At 39.9% G+C, this 27,068-nt stretch overlaps 1 protein-coding gene across 1 annotated transcript in view; it reads left to right on the forward strand.

The window, feature by feature from the left end:
* Positions 1 to 27,068, forward strand: part of LOC150088287 (cubilin-like) — a 1,623,406-nt gene that overhangs the window by 806,377 nt on the left and 789,961 nt on the right. Inside the window, exon 24 of the mRNA XM_090370104.1 lies at positions 4,053 to 4,255. Coding sequence (XP_090226230.1) covers positions 4,053 to 4,255 — 203 coding nt within the window. The remainder of the gene's footprint in view (positions 1 to 4,052; positions 4,256 to 27,068) is intronic.

The raw sequence follows: 27,068 nt of genomic DNA on the forward strand, positions 1-27,068 counted from the left end.
TATGTAAACTCTAGAAGAAAGGGGACGAATCAGATTGGTCCACTTAATATCATTGATTCAACTGTTGATGATCCTGCTCAGGTAGCTAACAAACTAAATGAATATTTTGCATCTACATTCACACATGAGGAGTTATTCAGGGAGGGGAATGCCAGAGGTCTATTAAACTCTGCCATTCTTGTAATAACTGAGAGTAAAGTGGAGGAGAAATTGTTGAAGATATACATAACAAAGGCACCTGGGGTGGATGAAATGTATCCAGTTATGTTAAAGGAAGAAGCAAAGGAAGTAAGCAAACCCTTAGCCATAATTATGGGAGGTACCCATGGACTGGGAATGTGCAAATGTGATCCCATCCACAAAGGAGGATCAAATGGAGACACAGGTAATTAAAGAGCTGTTAGTTTAACTTCTGTTCCAGGGAAATTAATGGAGGCGCTGGTTAAAGAAGCATTGCAGGATCATCTAGATAAGACTTCAGTTATAGCTTAGACACAGCATGGGTTTGTTAAGGGGAAGTCTTGTCTGACCAATTTGATTGGATACTGTGATGTAGTTGCAAAGGAACTGGATGCAAAGAATAATTTTGATATCATATATTTTGATCATAGAAAGGCTTTTGATACTGTTGCAGATGGAAGACTGCTGCACAAATTGGAGCTGTGTGGCATTGGAGGCAAATTGCTGCTATGGATAAAGGGATGGTTGAGTGGGAGAAGACAGAGAGTGGTAATCAATGGACAATGCTCTTCGTGAACCAGTGTTATTAGTGGAGTCCCTCAGTGTTTAGTGTTGGTCCACTGTTGTTTTCTGTATTTATAAATGATATTGATGATGGTATATCAGGTTTAGTGTCCAAGTTTGCAGAAGATACGAAGGTTAGCAGGGTTGTTAAGGATGTACAATAACAGACGCTGCTGCAACAGGATCTAGAAAGGTCGAGCAGATGGGCTGAGAGGTGGCAACTGAAGTTTAACATTGACAAATGTAAATATTGCATATGGGAAACAGTAACCAAAGAGTAACGTATCAGCTGTGTAGTACTACACTGACAGTGGTAGAGAGTTAAAAGTACCTAGGGGTAATTGTGTAGGCAGATATGAAGTTTTCTGAGCAGTGCAGATGGTCTGCAAGCGTAGCTTATGGTTTCTTACTGGAATACAGGAATGATATACGGGAATTTTCCTAGCAGGGATAAGGAGGTGATTATCCCCTTGAATAAGGCAATGGTCAGGGCCACACCTTGAGTGCTGTATACAGGTCTGAATGTCTCATTTTAAGAAGGATGTAGAGCTGTTTTAATGAGTACAGAGAAGGGCAACAAGATTAGTGAATGGAGCAATGTGTTACTCTTATGAAGAAAGGCTTAAGTTTTTCAAATTACAGTGTCTGGAGCCTAGGCACCTGTAAGGTGATCTGAAAGAGGTGTATAAAACCTTGAATGGTTTTAGGATGCTCAGTGCTAATGGGATTCTTCCTCTTGCTCAAAATAATTGTCTGAGAGGGCATAAATTCAAATTCAGAAAAGACAGTTGTAGGATACATGTGCGGAAGTTTCCCAGCGGGTGGTTGATTGATGGAACAAACTTCCATTTGTCGTTGTAGTTGATAGCTTAACAGATTCAAGGCAGAACTAGACAAACATTTGGAGCGAGTGGATGGGTGAAAGGAGAGAGGGGGGGGGGTTTGGCTGATGCTATGTAATCTTGCTTTCTTGCATCACGTGCCCTTGCTAATGTTAATGCTAAAGATGTGGCCCCATTGCCTTGGACAATGGGATAATCACCTCCTTATCCCTACATACATTCCCACATATCCAGTCTGTGGGGGACATCCCCTGAATCCAACGATGCTCTCGTAATTATGAGTAATTGTTTGGTTACTTCTTTCACTGCCTCCATTAATATAATTGGATAGATCTCATCCAACACAGGTACCTGCTTATTTTTAACTTTAACAATTTCTCTTCCACTTCACCTTTCTAGCTAACTGTGTTAAAGCAACTCTATCGACCTCTGGAAAAGACACTCCTAAAACTAAAAGCAGTGAAGCCACTAACACTAAATTAGTATCCCACCTAATAATCCAACTGTCTCAAATGACTCTGAAAAATTGAATACTGGTAAAGTTGTAAAAAACTGATGCACTCACCAACAATATGGAAGTGGATATACACCCAGATTACAAGTGGATATATACCCATCCTGGAACTTCATGCCACCTACACAGTGGATACTGGATGCCCCATATATTCCCAAAAAAATTACTGAGAGAAAAAAAGAAAAAAAATTCCCTGCATACAAAAAACAGCCAGATGAATCATTCTCATCTAAACTTAAATAATGCACAACATCACACAATAGAACTGCTGAGGACTAAGCAATCATTCAAATGACTCAATTTCGAATAGCAAAGCTTTATAAATGGTACTCAACTTAGATAATCTGCTGTTGCTACATGAAGTAGGATGGATGAATAATTTTGAGTTTAAAAAATAAGTTAATGCTAATTAACTTATTTTTGAGTTAACACTGACCACTCATGACATGGTTAGTGTTAACTGATCCCTTTAATTTTATTAAATTAATTTAATTTAATTAACACTGATCCCTTTAATTATTAAATTAAAGGAATCAGTGTTAACTGATCCCTTTAATTTTCTGATTATTTGCTCATTACAAACAGGGGTAACTACAAATCCTGATCAAAGATCCATGGAAGTTTAAAAAGGTGAATTGGGATGGCTATATGTGTCTAGAAAGATTTTATGTTCAAAAACAACCTATTGATGATGTAACTACATACATAACCAATTAGATTCTCACTGCAGCTGATGATTCTATTCCAAAATCCAAGACATATTGCACCTACTGAAATCACTGGTGGAATACAGAGTGCTTTAATGGCAAACACGCGAAAAACCATGAATGGAACAATTTCTGCAAGTGTCCTTCTGTAACTTAATTGTTTATAAAAGGCTTAAAAGTAAAGTAAGACAAGTTAGACAGAAAGTGAAACGTGATTCATGGATTGCTGGTGCCTCAACCATCACAAAAGACACCGACACACACACACACACACACACACACACACACACACACACACACACACACACACACACACACACACACACACACACACACACACACACACACACACACACACACACACAGCTCATCTGGAAAAGTATACAGGCCCTAAATGGCTTATTTGTTTGGAGAAATTATAGTAAAAGGGAATACGTTAGTTTTGGTGTGTGTGTGTGTGTGTGTGTGTGTGTGTGTGTGTGTGTGTGTGTGTGTGTGTGTGTGTGTGTGTGTGTGTGAGAGAGAGAGATTGAGAGAGAGAGAGAGAGAGAGAGAGAGAGAGAGAGAGAGAGAGAGAGAGAGAGTGTCAGTCATTATTTATCAAAGACAAAAGGCAAATTAATGTTCAACAGAACAACCCAAATAAATGTTCTATTGAAATGAAACAAAAAACTGCTCTAGTGAAATAGTCAATCCCAAAAGGAACATATTCTGAACTTCTGAGAATAAATTATTGCAAATTAAATGTGATAAAAATATGTATTTTCTGAGTTCTTCAGCGTGGTTGCTAATGCTCCCCCCCCCTCCGTCACAAAAAAAGAAATATATTCTTTCAAACAAAATTTTGGTTAAAAAAAAAAAAACTGACATTTTTTTTTTCCCCTCTTTGGTATTATAATTAATCTTGATTTTAGATGAGTTCTTCCTACTGGCATAGTCTACATAATGGACAGTAAGCTACAGTGCAGTCTGATCACCCTGCATGCCCAGAAGTGAAACATAAATTGCCTGCATTTTTCATGATATTTATAATGAAAAAGAGATTGCCCTATGTCAGTATCATCAGTATGCAACAGCATTTTTAATATTTTTTGCTTTTAATCAGGTAAAGCTATTTTTTTTTAACTTCTTTTGTTGGTTAAAATACAGATTTTGTTTATGATAGTTCTTTATTCAAGGTACTTATATCCATAATCTGCAACAGCAACTAGTGATAATTTTCATATTTTATTTCCCCCTCTACAGAGTTTTAGGCTTATTTATCATGAAATTTCTTTGGGATGTGGAGGAAACTTATATGTAAATAGAGATAGTCCAGAAGTTGATATAAATTCACCTAATTACCCATCACCCCCACCTCATGATCTTGAATGTGACTGGATTATTATGGCACCTGGGGACAGAAGAATTAGAATGGATTTTGAAGGCCAAATTGATATGGAACCTGGGTATGTGTTTTAGAAAAATATTGATATGAATATGTAGACTAAGCACAGATAACTGAAAAACATTGATAATAAAAAATTGTTTTATTTCTAATGCACACAGTTTTTTTTAAAAATAAAACAATAAAACAGTGGCCCATTAAGATTATTACTATAATTAATACCACTCATATATCACATGAAATAAATAATATAGTTTTTTAAGCTAATCACATAAACCATTTAATGTGACATTTCAGTCATCTTACCGATACCATTAGACCATGCTGTTGGAGGAAAGAAAATTATAAATGGTTACAATTGAATAAATTACAATGTTACAATAACAATTACCAATATTATAATTGCAATTAATATAATATTCATTTACATAATTCAATAAGTTCATTAATTGTGAACGATAGGTTTAAAGAATTAAGTTTTAAATACCATTACAATAGAAAACAGATATTAAATTAAGTAAAACCAAATACATAATTACATTCTTACCTGCCGACAGACTTCTCTTGCCAATTCTCCCAGAAACCTGAGGTGTATACAGGTAAGGGGTGCTGCCAGCAGTTAATTTATAGGTGAGGGATTAGAACTATTAGCCACAGGGATGTTGCCAAGTTTTCTACCCAGGATTCTGCGGTTTTTTGTAGTGATGATGACCTTTGCTCTCATACTTTGAACATCATGGTTGGTGTGTAGGCTGGTTCTGGAAGGGGTCTGGATGGGGGGTTGTATGTAGGCTGCTCCTCCAGATATCTGGACTATTTTCTTTTCTTAGTTTTTCATTTCTTCTTCAATTTTCTTATCAAAATGGTTGAAATATTACGTATTAAATTCAACTCCCTGTTTTCTGTTGATTGCTGAGCCTTCATACATTTTTATGAAGAAGGCTTCTTCAAATTTCCTCCTGTTGTATTGGTTGTCAGTTGAAAGGATTCTGGTGCTATTGAAATCCCAAGTGTCATGACATTTGAATTAATGCATAAGGGCTACGTCGGACTTTAGGACTCTTCCATATTGTACTTTTTTTGTGTTCTTTGATTCTGAATTTATCCTTCTATATGATTCTCCTATGTACCCCCACACCTACTGTAGTAGTAGTAGTAGTGGCATGTGATGCAAGAAAGCAAATGTATGAGCTTATGCAGCATCAGCCAAAAAAAAAAAAAAAAAAATCACACCATTCCCTCCAAATGCCTGTCCAGTTCCTCCTTAAATTTATTCAAGCTATCAACTTCCACAACGACAAATGGAAGTTTGTTCCAGCAATTAACCACCCGCTGGCTAAAGGCAAATTTCCGCACATCTATTCTACATCTATCTTTTCTTAATTTGAATTTATGTCCCCTTAGGTTCGTAATCTGAACAAGTGGAATGATCCCATCAGAATTCAGCGTGCTCAATCCATTCAAGGCCTTATATACCTCAATCACATCACCGCACAGGTGCCTAGTCTCCAGCCACTGCAATTTGCAGAACTTAAGCCTCTCTTGGTAAGAGGATCCCTTCATTCCCCTCACCAATCTTGTTGCCCTTCTCTGTACCCGCTCAAGTAAATCTACATCCTTCCTAAAATGAGGTCTCCAGACCTGTACGCAGTACTCAAGGCGTGGCCTGACCATTGCCTTATACAGAGGGATAATCACCTCCTTTTCCCTACTAGAAAATTCCTATATATCATTGACAAAACCCCATGACCTGCCCTGGCAGCCTGTCTGCATTGCTCAGAGAACTTCATATCTGACTGCACAATTACTCCCAGGTCTTTTTCATTTTCTACCAGCTTAAGTGTAGTGCCACACAGTTGGTACATTTCTCTGGGGTTATTTCTACCCATATGCAGTTTGTTTGTTTGTTTGTTATTGGGTTTTTAGGAGCATTAGCAACTAAGGCCATATTGCTCCAGGATATGCGGTGGTCATCTGACCTTTCCGCATTCTCCGTATTTGGTGGTGACGGGCTCGAACCCCGGTCTAATCAAGAAGTGTGTGCTATGCACTGCTGCTCCTTCCCACCTGGCTACAGAGGCGCCCCATATGCAGTACTTTGCATTTGTCAAGGTTAAACTTCGGTTGCCACTTCTTAGCCCATCTGCCCAAATTATCTAGATCCTGTTGCAGTAGCAGACTGCCATTACTGTCATTAACAACCCTGCCAACCTTTGTATCATCTGCAAACTTCGACATTAAGCCTGATATACCTTCATCAATATCATTGATAAATATACAAAACAACAGTGGACCTAACACCGAACCCTGTGGGACTCGACTAATAACATTAGTCCAAGAAGAGCAGCACCCATTGATTACCACCCTCTGTCTTCTCGCACTTAACCATCCTTTTATCCATTGTAGCAACTTACCCTTAATACCATTCTGCTCCAATTTGTACAATAGTCTTCCATGCGCAACAGTGTCAAAAGCTTTCCTGAAATCCAAATATATGATATCAAAATTGTTTTTTGCATCCAGTTCCTTTGTAACCACATCGTAATATCCTATCAAATTTGTCAGACAAGACTTTCCCTTAACAAACCCATGCTGTGTCTGAATTATTGCTGCAGTCTTGTCTAGATGATCCTGCAATGCATCTTTAACCAGCGACTCCATTATTTTACCCGGAACAGAAGTTAAACTAACTGGTCTGTATATTTTATAGATAGGACCTCTAGGATTGGAAAGGTTATTGGGCTGTTATAAAATAGACTGTAGGAGTATTTGTGGAAGAGAGAGAGGACTTATGCTCTTGGCTAAGAAGCATATAGACTCTTAAGGCAGCACACCCAGTAGACACAGGTGGACACTGTAATGTTGATTTAGTTTGGTGTGATGAAAGAACTGAGTTTTGTATACCAAAGAGCTATACAGAGAAATAGAGTGGGCCAGCAAATCAGAATATCTCATAATGGGTGATTGTAACTTTCCAGATGTTGACTGAAATTTGTAGGTTGGTCACTTACACACTAGCTAGACTTTTGTGGATTTCTTGATTGACTGTTTTCAACAGCAACATGTTAGAGATGTAACAAGAGGAAGCAATACTCTTGATTTGGTCATCAGCAGCAATTCTTCATAAATTAAGAATCTACAGGTAAAAGTCCCACTGGGGGAAAGCAATCACAGTGCTTCCCCCAGTGTGGAATTTAATTAAAGACATAAATAGTGTGTCAAGGATGTGAGTACAGTGGTCTCATACAGTTATTAAATTCTGTTCAGTGAGACAAACTGATAATGTCACCAACAGCAAAATCTAAATGGGAAGTATTTAGGAAAACAATCAAGGAAGTCACAAAGGAGGTTAGGCAGGTTAAGGCAGATTATGAGAAGTCTCTGGCAAAGAATGCAAAGAAAAACAGCAAAAACTTCTATGTTTATATCTACAAGAATCAAAGGGAACAGCTTTATGATTTCAGAAAGGTGACTGCAGTGGTCTCACACAATTTTTTTAATTCTGTTCAGTAGGACCAATTTATGATGTTACCAACAGTAACCCCTTGATTTGGGCACATGTACATTGTGAGGGGACCTCCCAGTGATGTCCTGGCCTTCCAGATTAGCATCGATGGGATTCTAGCACCCATACATTGGCTCCAGGGTTATATCATTGGAATCCAGCATGTGCAGTCGTGCGCCACGACCAGTCGAAACTCAGAAAGTGGGATCCTTGTGGTTGAGGGGCCCAGCCATTTCGGCCCCTGCTTCGACAAGACAGGTGGTCCCAGACCAGCCTAACTGGGATAAATCAGCAGGTGGTTCTTACTGCTAGTATCAACTGCATTACAATAAATCTCCCTCCCTTTGGTCCTGGGACGGGTCAAGGCTTATTGGAAATGTGGGTATGATGCTCCTAAGTGAACCTAGCATCCTATTCATGTATGCAGTACCTGCTAGTTCCCGTGCCCACCAAATACGGAGGATGCGGAAAGGTCAGGAAATGACCACCGCATATCTCCGGAGCAATATAGCCTTAGTTGCTAATGCTCCTAAAAACCAAATAACAAATAACCTGCTAGTTCACAAGTGGGCATCCCCTCATAGGGCTCCGTGGTGGATGAGGTACTTAGGGCATCGGAAATTTTTATCTTACTCCTATGAGTAATATAAATCCTACTTGTTCTGGGGCCCCAACAAGGCCCCTGCCTAATCGATCAGATGAGAATTTGAGGGGGAGGAGACAGAGAGTGGTAATCAATGGACACTGCTCATCGTGGACTAATGTTATTAGTGGAGTCCCTCAGGGTTCAGTGTTGGGTCCATTATTGTTTTCTGTATTTATAAATGATATTGATGATGGTATATCAAGCTTAATGTCCAAGTTTGCATCGATACGAAGGTTGGCAGGGTTGTCAAGGACACTACTGACACTATGCTGCTGCAACAGGATCTGGAAAGGTTGAGCAGATGGGCTGAGAGGTGGCAAATGAAGTTTAACATTGACAAATGTAAAGTGCTACATAGGGGAAACAGCAACCCCCAGAGCAACGTATCAACTCTGTGGTACTACACTGACAGTGGTAGAGAATGAAAGGGACCTGGGGTTGGTTGTGCAGGCAGATATGAAATTCTCTGAGCAGTGCAGACGGGCTGCAAGAGTAGCTCATGGTGTATTGCCAATGATATATAGGAATTTTTCTATCAGGGATAAGTTGTTTATTTGTTTGTTTGTTATTTAGGAGCATTAGCAACTAAGGCCATATTGCTTGGGGATATGCGGTGGTCATTCCCTGACCTTTCCGCATCCTCCGTATTTGGTGGTGACGGGCTCGAACCCCAGTCTAATCAAGAAGCGTGTGCTACACAGTGCTGCTGCTGCTCCTTCCCACCTGGCTATCGAGGTGCCTGCAGGGATAAGGAGGTGATTATTCCCCTTGTATAAGGCAATGGTCAGGCCACACTTTGAGTACTGTATACAGGTCTGGAGGCCTCATTTCAAGAAGGATGTACAACTGCTGGAACGAGTACAGAGAAGGGCAACAAGATTAGTGAATGGAACAAAGGGGTGCTCTTACGAAGAAAGGCTTAAGTTTTGCAAATTACAGTGCCTGGAGACTAGGCATCAACGAGGTGATCTGATAGAGGTGTATAAAGCCTTGAATGGTTTGAGCATGCTCAGTGCTGATGGGGTTCTTCCTCTTGCTCAGAATAATCACCTGAGAGGGCATAAATTTAAATTGAGGAAAGACAGATGTAGATTAGACATGCGGAAATTTGCCTTTAGCCAGCGGGGCGGTTGGTTGGTGGAACAGACTTCCATCCCTTGTCGTGGAAGTTGATAGCCTAAATAATTTTAAGGCTCAGCTGGACAGGTATTTCGAACGAACAGAGGGGTGAAGTGGAAGTGGTGTTTTTTTTGGCTGATGCTGCATAAGCTTGCTTTCTTGCATCAAATGCCTCTACTAATGCCTCTTCTAATTACACCAATTCTATTAAAAGAGCCAGAACTGAGGATTGAACACCATCTGTGACACCGCTTTTCCTCATTCTCCATTCTGCTGGAGAGCAGTCAATTGTGAAAATGTCACTCTTCTTTATCCAGAAAGGATTAGAAGGGATGGCAGGATCACCAATCCATAAAACGGCTGCATTCTGGAGATATTTTAGTCAAAGCATCAAATACAAAGCATGCTGAAAAAATCTTGAAAGTCACATCGATAAGGGGGAATACCTATCATCGTAACCCTCCACAAAACTTTGAACTCCTCACGTGGTGTCTTATATCAGAGTGAGAACTTTGGCTAAGGTAAAGAAAGCCTGCACGAGAAGCACGCAAAAGTTCGATGAAATTTACCGGTAAAAGTACTTTGCTGTAACGGCATTTGTATTGTTGCTTGCTCGTAAACAGACGGTGGGTGTTATCCATCTGGAGTAGAAGTTGAATCCCATGGGAGCTTGAAACCCTCCCAAAGTTGGGGGGGGTAACCTGACCTTTTTTCTTTAGAATCACTAATTGAATTAACTAATTGAATCACGAATTGAGTCATATTGGAAGTTCTGGCGTCATAAAAATGTTCGTAATGTAGTTTCACCGGTAAACCTTTTTGAAAATTGCTGTGCTTCTCGTGTGGGTTTCCTTTGCCTTTTTTTTTTTTTTTTTCTTAAAAAAAACAATTTATCCACTAGTCTACCAGTGATTCTAAAGAAAAAAAAGGTCAGGTCACCCCCTCCACTTTGGGAGGGTTTCAGTCTCCCATGGGATTCAATTTATACTCCTGACCGATAACACCCACTGTCTGTTTACCGAGCGAGCAATAATACAAATGCCGTTACGGCAAGATACTTTTACCGGTAAATTTCATCGAACTTTTGCGTGCTTCTCGTGCAGGCTTTATTTACCTTCGCTGGAACTTCTTCATGTTTCTGAAGAAATGATCTGCTCTGTATTGAAAGAACAAGCAGTTACAGCTGTCAAGTGAATATCAATGCGAGAGTATAGCAATCTCATCCCTACCCAAGTTCTCATCCTTACATTCAACACTACACAGCCTCAAAGTGCCATCAAGGCAGGCTATCTAAACTGCCCGGTGAGGATGTACGTACCAAACCCACTGAGGTGTTTTAGATGTCAAAAGTATGGCCACTCACAAACAGTTGTGGTAATCCTGCCTGTGCAGAAGATCAGAAGAGCAAGGAATGCCTAGCTCCTAAGCCAAATTGTATTACCTGTCAAGGAGAGCCCCCTGCATACTCTTCAGCATGCCAGCAGTGAAAGGACAAAAAAAGATTGAAAAACTAAAAACCGAGCTGAACATATCGTACCAGGTGGCCAGAAAATGCATCCAACCTATAAATAGCAGCAAACCCTCATATTCCCTGAAAATTTCTGGTAAGAGTACTATCGGGACACAAACTGATATGACTGTTCCCCCAAGGGACTCATTAAGTCCCATTGCTCGCTATTTATTAAGTTCATAAAAGCCCAGCCAAAAATCTCAGTCAGCTGCCACTCCAATATCAGTACCTCCCAGTGCTCCAGAATTAACAGAAGTGAGCACTAAATTAACATTACAAAAAACTGAACTGCCTATGTCAGGGAAAGAAAAAATGGATGTTGAATCCAAGGAGGTACGTGACAATTCAGTCTTGGAACTCTTTGCGGAAGAGGAAATGAACACAGGACAGCATCCTTTCTTCCCCAAAAAAGATAAATCCAAGACTGACAAAAGTAAGCCTCAGCACCCTAGAAGCCAGCTGATGGACCCACCAAGCCAAAATAATGGCTAAATTCCTACAATGGAATTGTTATGAATTCCTGCAAAATACTGACAACATCAAGGCCCTCCTGCAAAAGCATGAGCCAGTTTGCTTTTTTCTTGCAGGAGATTTACCTAAAGGGAAATGATGACCCCACCATGCATAACATTACAATTTGTCATAAGGATAGAATTGCAGGTGGACCTACTCATGGAGGAGTGACTATCCTTGTGGGCAACCAGTCCCCAATTCAGGCTTGTTACTTACAACCAGCATAGAGGCTGTTGCAATTCGCCTTACAATGGGCTTTTTATTAATCTTCTGCTCTATTTATTTGCCACCTGGGACTGACATCTTCCAGGAAGGCCTTGATGATCTTGTAATGCAGTTGCCTCCCTCTTTCTTACTTCTTTGGGATTTTAATTGACATAACATCCTGTGGAGTACTATTAGTAACAATGGAACAGGACAAGTCATAGAGCATATGCTAAATGACAGTGACCTCTCCTTCTAAATGTGGGAATCAACACATTCTTCCACATGCCTAACCGTACATTTTTTGCCATTGATCTTTCTATCTGCTCCCCTTCTCTACTCCCTTCACTCACTTGGGAAGTGGAGGAGAACCCATATGGAAGTGATCACATCCCTGTGATAACCTGCTTACACAAATCAAAGCAGGAGACAGTGCCTTCCTTTCAGGTTACCATGGTGGAAGACTGGTCAGGCTGACTGAAATGCCTTCAAACATCTGCCAAGTTTTGACCTCAATGCAGTCAGTCAGGAGCCTATCAATGATGCAGTCATGTACATCACGGAAAATATCGTCCATGCAGCTGCCAATGCCATTCCGAAAACATTTTTCGGTTTCCACCATTTCCCAAACCATAGTGGAATTTATAATACACAGCAGCAAAAAAAGGCTCAAAACAAAGCTTGGGGGATATTCCGCCAATATCCTACCACAGTCAACCTAATAGCCTTTAAATGTGCATGACCCAAAGCATGCTATATTCGCCGTCAAAATCAAATGAAATCATAGATCTGTTTTACATCATTTATTACCCAGTCTACCAGCACTAAGGTGGTCTGGGATAAAATCTGGAAAATGATGGGAAAATATACATTTCACCTTCATTGATCCTAGAATATAATGGATGCACTATTGCAGAGCCATCTGCAATAGCACATGGCTCTTGGGGAAATATTCTCAAACACATCTGGGATATCTTCTTATTCCACAGAGTTCCTGGTTCTGAAACATAAAAGAGAAAAACAGGCATAAATTTCACACCAAAAGGCCTTTGTCCCTACAACGTGCCTTTCACACTGCAGGAATTAAAAAGAGCTCTCTACCTTTCTAAGGTAAGTGCTGTTGGACCAGGTGGCATCCATTATGAAATGCTTAAACACCTTTCACCAACATCTTTGGATCGCCTGCTTGTTCTGTATAACAGAATCTATATTAAAAAGCAATTTTCGGATTCCTGGCACATGGCAATTATTCTTGCCTTTGCAAAGCCAGGAAAGGATCCTAAATTCCCTACTAAGTACCATCCTATAGCTCTGACTAGCTCTCTGTGCAGAATCCTGCAGAGAATGGTTAATTTTCATTTAATGTGGTATTTAGAATCAAATGATCTTCTCTCCAGCATCCAGAGTGGCTTCCAAAAAAACAGGTCAACTCTTGATCATTAAATTAGACTGGAAACATCCATCTGGGATCCTTTCAGAAAACAAAAACATTTGGCGTCGGTATTCTTTGACATGGAGAAAGCATATTACACAACTTGGAAATTCGGTATCTTAAAAGATTTGCATAGCCTCCGTCTTAGATGATATCTCCCTATTTTTATTAAAAACTTTCTAGCCAACCAGTCTTTCCAAGTTTGTGTAGGATCATTTCTCCTTTTGCCAAGAGGAGGGAGTACCACAAGGATCAGTATTGAGTGTCATGCTTATTGCCATCAAAGTAAATTCCATTAGAGAACAACTTCTTCCAACTGTAAACAATGCCCTCTATGTTGATGACTTTAGCATATTTTGTGACTCATTCAACATGAAAGTTATTGAAAGACAACTGCAACAAGCCATTAATCACCTTAATTCCTGGGCGCTTACTAATGGATTCGGGTTCTTGCCGCAGAAGGTCATTTTCATACACTTTTGTCATAAGCGTAATCTTCATCCTGAAACTGAATTCAGGCTCGGACAAAATGCTATTCCAGTAGTGTTTAGACACAAAATTCTTGGGCCTCGTGTTTGATAAGAAGTTGACCTTTCTAGAACATATTCATCAACTCGGTACAAAGTGCACACAAGAGAACTAAATATTCTTCGCACTCTCTCCTCTACGCGCTGGGGAGCAGACTGGTGCACCTTACTATGTATCTATCGTGCACTTGTATGATCCAAACTATATTACAAGTCCCAGGTATACTCCTCAGCCAGAGACAGTGTCCTTCAATGGCTGTACCCTGTCCACCATTAGGTTATCCATATCACTACTGGAGCATTTTTCGAACATCTGTCCAGAGCTTATACATCGAAGCAAACGAACCACCGTTATTGCTTCGACATAAGCAGTTGTCTTTAAACTATGCTTTAAAACTGAAATCTCCTGCAAGACCATCCTACATAGGCACCCGTTTTTGAGCCATGTTGGAAAATTTGTATAGTGCCCATTAGATGCCAACTGACCTTTTTGGTATTCATGTCCAAGAGCTACTCAGTGAGTTTAACATCATGGTAGATGAGGTTGCACAAACACTTTCATCCTGGCATGTTCATATTCCATCATGCAACTTTTCCCTTAAGAACTGGGTAAAGTCTGAGACTCCATCATCTGTCTACCTGCAGCTCTATTCAGCACTCCAACTTTCTGCCAGTTTGCACAGATGGCTAGAAATCAGAATCGGAATCGTGTGTAGGATCTGCTGTTGTCTTTCCAGACACTATAATATCTCAGCAGATTCTTTCTGAATCCAGCATATACACTGCAGAGAGCGTGCTATAGATTTAGCCTTGGATCATATTCAGACTTGTCAATACCAAAGGTCAGTAATATATTCCAATTCTTTGAGTGTATTACAGCCTTTATCATCTTTGAGATACATTCTCTTTATGAACACAAGTTTGATATCCACTTCTACTGGATTCCTAGCCACATTGGGATAAGGGGAAATGATTTAGTTGACACTGTAGCCGAATCAGCAGCTCCCACTAATAATCTTTGCCTGACAGTCCCCTATACAGACTACAGGCAAATAATACACAACAAGATGTATTCCCAATGGCAAGAAATATGGCATAGAGAGAGAACAAATAAATTAAACCAGATAAAGCCTGTGATAGAAACACGGCAGTTCAGTCTGCACAGGAATCATAGCGAGAAAGTTGTTCTTGCTCGACTCCGCATAGGACATAGTCATCTAACACATTCATTTCTGCTGAGGGCAGATGACCATCCTATGTGTGAGTGTTTTGACACCATTTTATCAATAAAGCATATTTTAATAGATTGCGTTAATTTTACTCAGGTTAGCAATATATATTTTAACGCTTTTACTCATCCGACTATACACTCAGTCAGATTTTATTAGACAACAACCATGTGCCACAGTTTTAAATTTTTTGCAACTTATTAATATATATACACATATCTAAATTGGATAATTTACTTTTAAACTTATACTGCTCTATATATATAAATAACAGTTTGTAACCTTTTTAAAAGTTACCAGAATTTATCTTTGTTAATATTTTAATCTTTTCTTGGTGCAGTATAACTGCAGTCATTTGTTTTGCCAATAAAATCAAATCAAAACCAAACCAAACCAACGGTAAATTCTAAGTGGTAATTTTTCAGCAAAGTAATCAGAAGCTAATAAGCTTTTGATACCAACTAAGAGATATTTTTCATGGTTTCAACATAAATGGATGACAGATGGACTGATGAGATTAGTGAAAGAGAAGTATATTTAATAGATTCATTATAAATTATCAAGGGACACAGAAGCATAAAGTAAGTATAGATTAATCTCCAATCAAGTCACAAAGGGATTAGGCAGATTATGAGAAGTCTTTGTCTAGGAATGCAGAGGAAAGCAGCAAAGAGTTCTTTGTTCATGTTAACCTAGATATGAATCACATAACTGTTGATCTTGTTCTGTGTAATTTAGAGCTGAATTATTTTGTGTTAACTGAGAGAAAAATGGAAGAGAAAACTGTTGAGGCTTAAACTGAATAAAGCACCTTGGTCTGATGGTATCTATTCATGAGCATTAAAAGCAGCAAAAGAGGTAAGTAAACCCTGTGGCCACAATTATGAGAACTTCCTTGGATTCATCAGTTGTTCCTATGGATTGCTAATGTCTGCCCTATTCATAAAGGAAGATCAAAAGGAGAAGTGAGTAATTATAGACCTGTAAACTTTATTTCTGTTTCAGGAAAAATAAGTCCCAGGTATCAAAGAAATTTGAGATCAAGTGATTCCAGTACAGTTTATATAGAGCTCTAGAAAATTGATTGAAGTACTTTTTTTAATTTTACATTGTATTTCTTTTAAAGCAATTCTATAACTTAAAAGTCACAAGTTAGAATAAGTAATTTTTCAACTGCTTAGTGGAACTGCTCCTACCTTCCCCTTCCCATGGCGGAGAACAGAAACCTTCAAGATAAAGTTAACTCCCTCAGGGCTAAAAAGAGCAAACCATGGAATATGATGCCCATCTTATACTGCCAACAAAACTGACCATGACACATCAATGTCAAAAAGGCTGTGTATACACACACACACACATGCACACACGCACACTCATGTTGCATTCACTGCTAGACAGAACTATGAGGTATCCTTCCCCATTTCTTATACAGAAATGCCTAGAAAATGTAGTAGATTCATCCAAAATGGTGAGAAGACTCAGGTGTGTAGATTTATTGGTAAAAAATTGCAAGTCTTAAAAATTCTGAGCCTCTACTAAAGTCATGAACATGGTATACCCGCACAAGTCTCCCCATATGCAATATTAAATGCCTCTAAAGGAATAATTGCAGAGTAGGAAGTAATGGATGGTCTTATGCAAATGGATTACAATGCCAAAACTTCACACTGTTCAAATTGCAAAACCCAACATCTAGTCTACTCGAAATACTGTGGACTCTGGATACCAGGGGAAAAAAATTCGAAAGCATAGGAGAGGAAAGTTACCTACAAAGAGAAAAAGCAAATTATGCTTAATGGACCTAAACATACATATTCTGTAGCAACCCAAAAATATTAGTCAACAGCAACACAAACTGAAGTCTTAGTTCCCCCAAACATATCCTTTGCAGATTGGGCCCGAAGTGCTCACATTGTCTTCACAAAATTCCGCCAAGGAGCAATAAGTGACAGACAGTGCCAAACAACAATGCATGCCAACAATCCAGTTACAATTGTGTCAACTGCATTGTGCACACCAACAAACATTATAAAACTGAAAACATCAGTTCCAAATAGGAAGGTAAACAGTGACACATTATGAACATGGATATTGATAATGCTAACCCAGATGAACGAAACCTAGATATTTATGCAGAAAATGAAATGGACACTGGACATCCAACCTTTCCTAGAAAAGGGAAGATCAAGCTTGATTCCCACATACATTCTGGGCTAATAAAGCAGACCATCCTCATTTAGGAAGTAAATAATTTTGGTATCATATACTTGGATTTCTGGAAAGCTTTTGATACTGTTGCACCTGGAAGACTACTGTACAAATTGGAGCACTATAACATTAAGGGCAAGTTGCTAAATAGATAAAAGGGTGGTTGAGTAGGAGAAGACAAAAGAATGGCAATCAATGGACACTGCTCTTTGTGGACTAATGCTATTAGAATTAGCATTAGTAGAGGCATATAATGCAAGAAAGCAAGCTTATACAGCTCCAAATGTTTGTCTAGTTCTTCCTTGAATTTATTTAAGCTATAAACTTCCACAACAACAGATGAAAGTTTGTTCCAGCAATCAACTACCCGCTGACTAAAGGAAAATTTATGCACATCTATTCGACAACTGTCTTTCCTCAATTTCAGTTAATTCCCCCTCGGGTTTGTAATCTGAGCAAGAGGAAGAATCCCATCAGCATTGAGCCTTCTCAATACATGCTCAATTTATTAGCTTATTAGTGGAGTTCCCCCAGGGTTTGGTGTTGGGCTCATTGCTGTTTCGTATATTTATCGATAATATTGTTGAAGTTATATTAGGTTTCATATCCAAGTTCGCAGATGATACAAAGGTCGACTGAGTTGTTAATGACAATATGCTGCTGCAACAGGATCTAGATAAGTTGAGCAGATGGGTTGAGAAGTGGCAACTTTGGCTCCCTATCCAACTTACTGAAGTTTAACATTGAAAAATGCAAAGTACTGCATATGTGTGGCAGTAACCTCAGAGAAATATACCAATCAGGATGGTAGAGAATGAAAAAGATCTGAGGGTAATTGTGCAGTCAGATATGAAGTTTTCTGAGAAGTGCAAACAGGCTGCCAGAGCAGGTCATGGGGTCTTGTCAATGATATACAGGAATTTTGCGAGTAGGGAAAAGGAGGTGATTATGCCTGACCATTTCCTTAGTATAAGGAAATGGTTAGGCATGCCTTGAGTATTGCATACAGGGCTGGAGGCCTCATTTTAGGAAGTATATAGAGTTGTAAGGATGAGTACAGAAAAGGGAAACATGATTTTCGAGGGGAACGAAAGGGTCCTCTTACCGAGAAAGGCATAAGTTCTGCAAATTGCAGCATCTTGAAACTAGTCACCTGTGAGGTGATCTAATTGAGGTGTATAAGGCTTTGAATGGTTTGAGCAAGTTCGATACTGATGGAATTCTTCCTCTTGCTCAGATTACACATCTGAAGAGCATAAATTTAATTGAGGAAAGACAGTTATAGAATAGATGTTGTGGAAGTTGATAGCTTAAATAAATTCAAGGAAGAAGTGGACAAACCTTTGGGGCATATGGATGGGTGAAATAGTAAGTTTTTTTTTTTTTTTTTTGCTGATGCCACATAAGCTCGCTTTCTTGCATCATTGCATCATATGCCTCTACTAATGTTAAGGCTAATTATCATCCTGTGGGTATCTGCTTATAGGAGACAAATTTAACACCTCAAGTATGTCCCTCAGCTAAAATTTATGCTTTCTTTCAGCAAGATAGATCTCTTATAAATAGTGCTCATGGAGGGGTTACCATATTCTTAATGAAGACAGACAAATGGAACATGCTTCTCAGCCTGAATAAGGAGAACCCACTCACACACGTAAACAGAAAATAAAGAAGACACTCCATAGCAAACACTACAGTGACCTCCATCAAGACTACACAGATAAGATGGCTTCCAACACATAGCTAATGAGTGGGAGGCTCTTCCCTGAGACTGAAGGATTCATGCTTGCCATCCAAGACCATGTAATTAACAACAGGAACTACAGGAAACACATTACCAAGGACACCAGAGTGACTGATGACACATTTTGACGATGCCACCTGGTCCTGCAAACAATCCAGCACATCACCACGTGATCACTTAGATGGAGTATACTTATTGACATGACCAGCTGGCCAGGATAATACATCAGCAGCTAGGTTAAAAATACCAGTTGATCAAAGAAAGTGTACTGTATTACAATTATGAACCCCAGGTCTGACTGGCAACAAACTGTACTGGGACTGCACCATTATAACAAACAAGGTGGCTACACAACAGACCAGAAGTAACCCTCATCGACAAGGAGGAAATGGCTACCTACCAGATGGGCAAAGCAGTGCCCAACACTAGCACCCTCCAAAAAACCTATGAGGTTTTTTGGAGGAAGTATATAGACCTAGGACAGAAAGTCAATGAAATGTGGCATATGTGACAAGTAATGGCCTGATCACCACGCTAATCACTGGCATGGGCCAAAGAGTCTCCATAAGAACCTAGCAGCCATAGGCCTCACAGAGAATACTTACATGGAATATCTGAAAGCTGTGATCTATAGGATAATCAGAGAGTTCCTCAACCAACAGTAATAATAATACTAGTAACAGGACACAACCAACCACCTCCATGCCCTTGGTACCAGTCATGGGGTGAAAAAAAATCCCATAAGGAGAAAAAGCCATAATAATAATAATAATAAACATATATATATACTGCCCAACAATTAATATCTAGACACCCTGCATTGATAGTTAGTCAAGTCCTAACCAAGCACCAAATGCGAGACACAAATATAGGCCTATAAGCATATAAATATGCTTATAGGCTTTCAAGGAGACAGTAGTACGATTTTGAATTCAAGATGGTGTGATCGACAAAATTAACAAACTTACTGCATCGAATGATAATAGGATACCATATAAGCAGTTGATCTGTATATGAAATCACTGAAAATCCCTAGGATTGGTTATGTGATGTGGAAGTAGACTGGTGCAGAAATTGTTATGAAATGATACGGAAAACTTCCAAAGCTGATAGAAATCATCCACTTGAAATTCCAGCTGACGTTGCAACCCAACCAGGCTCTAAGTGAGGTGATTGGGGCACACTGTCAACACCAATACATTACATGAAACACTACATGATGTGGGTTACCATGATCATGCAGCCATTGACAATCCACTAATAACTGCAACTAATGCCAAATGCTGTTTAAATTGAAGTAAGGCTTGTCATTCTTTGACTGTAAACAAATGGAAAGCTGTGTTTTGGAGTAACGAGTCACGGCACATCTTCTAACCAGTTGTCTCATGGTTGGCGCCTCCGTAGCCAGGTGAGAAGGAGCAACAGTGCGTAGCACACGCTTCTTGATTAGACCAGGGTTCGAGCCCATTAACACCAAATATGGAGGATGCGGAAAGGTCAGGGAATGACCACCGCATATTCCCGGAGCAATATGGCCTTAGTTGCTAATGCTCCTAAAAACCAAAACAACAACAAGTCTAATGGTTATGCTCGGGTGTGGCAAATGCCCACAGAAAGTTTGCAGAACTGTATTGTTCTGACTATAAGGTAGTAAGGAAAGCTGTAATTTTGTCTTTAAAGGAGACCTGCTCTTGTCCCTGCCCCTCCATGAATGAGCTGTTGACAGTATTGGTAAATAAAAACTCAATGTTAGGCTGTCATTATGGAACAGAACAACCAATATCCAATTGGTTGTTCTGTTCCATAAGAAACTGCAGTAGATACTTGGAGTTGATTGAGAAAGTTAGCAGATGGAGTTAGTACTTTGAAGGGGGGGGTGGTGCCAAAGATGCTTTCTGCGATCTGGCTGACAACTAGTACGTTCCCTCTCAATGAAGATGTAGCACCCACTCATAGATAATTAGAAAATCAATTATTGAACCAAATTAGTTCAAGACTAATTTGGTTACACACACACAGTATAGTGCTTTCAAGGAGACCAACTCAGAGACATTCTTAATTAGGAAAACTTTATAATTGGGGATCCCCCACCTCTCTCTGCAACACTGATGGACTACAGTTCCGTTTTTTGCCACCTTCATGTTTTTTTTTTTTTTTTAAACTTAAAAAAGAATGAAAACTTTTAAAAAGTTTTTCTTAAATTGAACCAAGTATATTTTGAGTATTGGAAAGAAGATAAATATGATATTAACATAATAATATCGTATGAGGATAAATGGGCCTGTTGTACTGGAATCCATAGGATAACAAATAATTAGGCATATAACCAGTAAAATAAAATATCTTTAATCACAAATAGATACTTGTAGCTTTCGAGGCTGAACGTGCCTCTTTGTCAACAGAAATGGAAACTTTAGAGATAAAATTGTTCTAACGGACACAGTTGTGCAAGCAGTGAGGCATGCAAGGGCATGAGGTAGGCAATCAATCATTCAACTGGTGTTCATTGTTGCTGCATGGACGTGCGTAGTTTTATCTACAGTGCTCATCTAGACTTAAAACGGTTGCCTCTAAGATGGGGAGTAGTCTCATGCCTTTGTAGTGGTTCATGGCTCTCAAATTACACAATATAATGAGTGAATCTAACCATGAAGATCCGCCCATCAAAGTCTTAGGACGTCTGGAATATTGCGTTAATAAACTTGTCTATGCATGGTTTAAAGCAAAGAAAATTTCTGCTCTGACTCAGTGGCTTCTTCATGCCACAGGCTGCCAACTACCACAGTTTTATGGGTTACCAAAAATCCATAAGCCACGTGTTCTTCTCCGGCCCATAGGGTCCTGCTGCAATGCACCTACGTATGAACTATCCAAATATATTGCACGACTCCTCACACCTCTTGTAGGAAATACCACCCACACTGTCACTAACAGCGGTGACTTCATTCACCTTATTAAAGAGCTCTCAATTTCTGACAATCTGTTATGGCATCATTTGATGTAGTGTCGTTATTTACTTCAATCCCTGTCCAACAGGCCGTAAACTGCACCAAGAGGCTCCTTGAGAGTGACTCAAACCTTCCTAACAGAACATCACCATCCACTGACGACATCTGTACCGCCCTCAACCTCTGCTTGTCAGGCAACGTCTTTACCTTTGAGGATTCTGTATACCAGCAGGTACATGGCACTGCCATGGGTGCCCCTGTTAGTTCCATTGTGGCCAACATCGGCATGGAAGAATTGGAAGAATAGATATTCCTGAACCCACCAGTACCTATTACAACATGGTGCAGATACATCAGTGACATCTTCACCATCGGCAAACTGCATTGCTAGAATATCTCAGTTCCCTGTCTGCGTTCATCCAGTTCATTCTAGAGTTAGAAGTAGAAGGATCTCTCCCATTCATGGATGTTCTAGTAAAACGTGTGGGCCCACATCTAGAAACCTCAGTATACCGTAAGCAAATGTGGTGCAGTCAGTTCACAAACTACAGATCCGGCCATGCTCCTAGTCATCTCAACAGCACTGCCCACACTCTATTCTCCAGGGCTTGGAGCCATTCCAGCACAGATGAAGCTAGGCGCAACAAGATTTCTAGTGTGAGGACACACTTGATCAGTTGTGGCTTCAAGCACAGGAGCTTACAGTCCACCAGAGATTACCATCAACTCAGGACAATGTACCTACCGCCTACATTCCCTACTATCCAGGCACGTCGGGCCGGATCTCAAAAATCCTCTGAGAATACCGCATAAAATGCGTGCATCTGCCTGGTAGAAACTTGCGTTCTCTAGTTTCCAATGTAAAGATCCCGGTCACTCTTCTCTTATGCAGCAGTGTAATATACCGCATAGCCTGCAAAGACTGTGACAGCTGCTACATAGGAGAGACCTCGAGACATCTTCAAGACCGCCTTGCAGAACACGACAGAGCGATTTGCCTTGCTGAGACCGACCAGTCCGCAATTGCGGAATACTTCTGGTCCACCCACCATGACATCAATCCCCAAGCATGACTACGAAGTAATTGACCATTCCCGACACTTTCGCCACCACCTCTGATTAGAGTCACTCAATATATTGTGTAATTTGAGAGCCATGAACCGCTGCAAAGGCATGAGACTACACTCATCTTAGAGGCAACAGTTTTAAGTCTAGATGATTGCTGGAGAAAAAACTATGCACATTCATACAGCAACAATGAACACCAGTTTAATGATTGATTTGCCTACCTCGTGCCCTCGCACGCCTCACTGCTCGCACAACTGTGTCCTTTAGAATAATTTTATCTCTAAAGTTTCCATTTCTGTTGACAAAGAAGCACGTTCAACATCGAAAGCTACAAGTATCTATTTGTGATTAAAGATATTTTATTTTACTGGTTATGTGCCTAATTATTTGTTATAATAATATCGTCATTAATGAAATTTATTGATGCCATGTTGAACTCACCCACACACAAACAAAATATTAATTACTGTTATCAGCAAGGTAAGCAGACAAACAATGCAGAATTTTAAAAAGGCTGAGGAGAGCATGCAGATGCAACAATAATTGGCTAGACACACAAACTTTCCACTTTCAAACTTTGAGAAAAGATTATTATTAATTCACTTTTAACCCCTGTACAGCATATGAGCTAGGAGAGTTACAGACTTCATAGCTATTAAATTAATTAATTTATTAAATTAAAATTAAATTAAATTAAATTATAAGAATTATTAAATTAAATAGTATAGATTAAATACATCCATACATTATATACATTAGATCACATACAATATCATTACAGTTAGCCAAAAGGGGGGGGGGATAAAAACTCAATGTTAGGCTTTCATTAGAACTGGGTGAGTTGGAATGTTTGTGACAAAGCATGAACTCTGTATTTCTTGGAGTTGCACATAGGAACTGTATTAGCCAGGAAGAAGTGTTCAAGACAGTTGAGGTTGTTGAGTTTAGAGTACCACTGGGTGGCAGTGATCACAGTGTGCTGAAGTGGGATTTACTCAAGGAGGTAACTACCATCAGAGGCAAAGGGAAGGGTTTTTGCTTTCGTAAAGGCGACTATGATGGTCTGAGACAGTATTTAAATTCTATACAGTGGGACCAACTGATGATGTTACCAACAGCAAATTCAAAATGGGAAGCATTCAAGGAACTAATCTTGGAAGCTACCAGGCTTTACATACCAACCAAGAAATATTGTTCAAGGTTCAGGCCTAAATGGTTGTCAGATGAACTAATGAGACATATGGCAGAGAAGAAAAATGCATGGGATACATACAAATTAATGGGTGACATGGAAGCCTATGATAGATATAAGTTGGTCTGTAACCAAGTCACAAAGGAGATTACGCAGGCAAAGGCAGATTATGAGAAATCCTTGGCAAAGGACGCAAAGAAAAACAGAAAAGAGTTCTTTACCTATTTAAACTCAAGAAGGAAAGGGATGAATCAGATTGGTCCACTGGATGTTGATGGTTCAACAGTTGAGGATCCTGCTCAGGTGGCTAACAATCTAAATGAGTATTTTGCATCTACATTCACACATGAGGAGTTATTCAGGAAGGGGAATGTCGTAGGTGAAGTAAACATTGGCAGTGAGCTAGATTATTTTCTAATAACTGAGAGGAAAGTGGAGGAGAAATTGCTGAGGATAAACATAAAAAAAGGCACCAGGGGTGGATGGGATCTATCCAGTTATATTAAAGGAGACAGCAAAGGAAGTAAGCAAACCCCTAGCCATAATTATTAGAGCTTCTTTGGACTCAGGGGAGGTACCCATGGACTGGAGATGTGCAAATGTAACCCCAATTCACAAAGGAGGATCAAAGGCTGACACAAGTAATTATAGACCTGTTAGTTTAACTTCGGTTCCAGGAAAATTAATGGAGGCACTGGTTAAAGAAGCACTGCAGGATCATCTGGACAAGAATTCAGTTATAGCTCAGACACAGCATGGTTTTGTTAAGGGCAGGTCTTGTCTGACCAATTTGATTGGATACTGTTGTTGTTGTTGTTGTTATTTGGTTTTTAGGAGCATTAGCAACTAAGGCCATATTGCTCCGGGGATGTGCGGTGGTCATTCCCTGACCTTTCCGCATCCTCCGTATTTGGTGGTGACGGGCTCGAACCCCGGTCTAATCAAGAAGCGTGTGCTACACACTGGTGCTCCTTCCCACCTGGCTACGGAGGGATTGGATACTATGATGTAGTCACAAAAGAACTGGATGCAGGGAATAACTTTGATATTATATATTTGGATCTTAGAAAGGCTTTTGATACTGTTGCGCATGGAAGACTGCTGCACAAATTGGAGAAGTGTGGCATTGGAGGCAAATTGCTGCTATGGATAAAGGGATGGTTGAGTGGCAGAAGACAGAGAGTGGTAATCAATGGACACTGCTCAACATGGACTAATGTTATTAGTGGAGTTCCTCAGGGTTCAGTGTTGGGTCCATTGTTGTTTTCTGTATTTATAAATGATATTGATGATGGTGTATCAGGCTTTTAATGTCCAAGTTTGCAGACGATACCAAGGTTGGCAGGGTTGTTAAGGACACTACTGATACTATGCTGCTGCAACAGGATCTGGAAAGGTTGAGCAGATGGGCTGAGAGGTGGCAAATGAAGTTTAACATTGACAAATGTAAAGTACTACATATGGGAAACAGTAACCCCAGATCAACGTATCAACTCTGTGGTACTACGCTGACAGTGGTAGAGAATGAAAAGGACCTGGGGGTAATTGTGCAGGCAGATATGAAGTTCTCTGAGCAGTGCAGACGAGCTGCAAGAGTAGCTCATGGTGTCTTGTCAATGATATACAGGAATTTTTCTAGAATGGTTAAGGATGTGATTATTCCCTTGTATAAGGCATTGGTCAGGCCACACCTTGAGTACTGTATACAGGTCTGGAGGCCTCATTTCAAGAAGGATGTAGAGCTGCTCGAACGAGTACAGAGAAGGGCAACAAGATTAGTGAATGGAACAAAGGGTTGCTCTTACGAAGAAAGGCTTAAGTTTTGCAAATTACAGAGCCTGGAGACTAGGCATCGGCGAGGTGGTCTGATAGAGGTGTATAAGGCTTTGAATGGCTTGAGCATGCTCAATGCCGGTGGGATTCTTCCTCTTGCTCAGAATAATCACCTGAGAGGGCATAAATTCAAATTGAGGAAGGACGGATGTCGGATAGATGTGCGGAAATTTGCCTTTAGCCAGCGGTCAGTTGGTTTGTGGAATAGACTCCCATCGCTTGTTGTTGAAGTTGATAGCCTAAATAAATTGAAGGCTCAGCTGGACAGGTATTTCGAACGAACGGAGGGGTGAAATGGGAGTAGTGGTTGTTTTTTTTTTTTTTTTTGGCTGATGCTGAATAAGCTTGCTTTCTTGCATCATATGCTAATGCTAATGCAATGAATGTTATGAATACAGTCTTCCTTCCTTCCTTCCTTCTGCTTGACGGGCCTGTCAGAACTCTGGAGATGTCAGGAGTGTCAATCTCCTTTGTTATGAGTTGTGAGAGGTTAGTGATGTTTCTAGCAGCAACATGTTGTTTCCATGGGATGACTTACTGGTTAGTAAGCACCACTGACTTCAAGATGGTTGGTGCGTTCCAAGGGACTAATTAGCCATCAGAGGATGCAGTATTGTGAAATTTTGCCAGGTGAATAGGTGAGGCAAATAGCCAGATTACAGATGCATACATGAACACTGTGGTAATCATCATTGTTCCTGTTTGATATTCCGTAGTGCTGCTAGTATGTTGCCTTTTGTTTCTTTAAAGTTCTGGAGAAATCTGAGATTCTCATCCCAGATGAGGCTGAGATCTTTATGGGATTTGACTTTTTGAATTTGAGCATTGATTTGAATAGTTATAACATTCTTTTGTTTTATCTTTGTAAATATCATTTGAACTGATTTACTGGGGTTAATCTGGAGACCAATTTAGTTTTAGTAGATCTGTAAGTCAACTAATAATTGAGTAGCCTGTCTAGTTTATGTGGACTTGATTTGAGTCATCAGAATAGCTAGAGTTTGAGGTCATCCACATACAATAACATATCAGAATGACTGGAAAGGAATGACTCAAGTGTGACGGTAAACAACAGGGTGGAGAGAGCCACTTTGTGAGGCTCCTCTTGTTATGGTGTATTCACAGAGGGAACTGATTGTGGGTGACTGAAAAGTGCCTCTCCTGAAGGATGGCTACCAAGATTGGAAGAATTTTTT

This window comes from Mastigoproctus giganteus, chromosome 3 (assembly GCF_048544385.1).
Source record: "Mastigoproctus giganteus isolate SK-2022 chromosome 3, ASM4854438v1, whole genome shotgun sequence".
Classification (NCBI taxonomy): Eukaryota; Metazoa; Arthropoda; class Arachnida; order Uropygi; family Thelyphonidae; genus Mastigoproctus; species Mastigoproctus giganteus.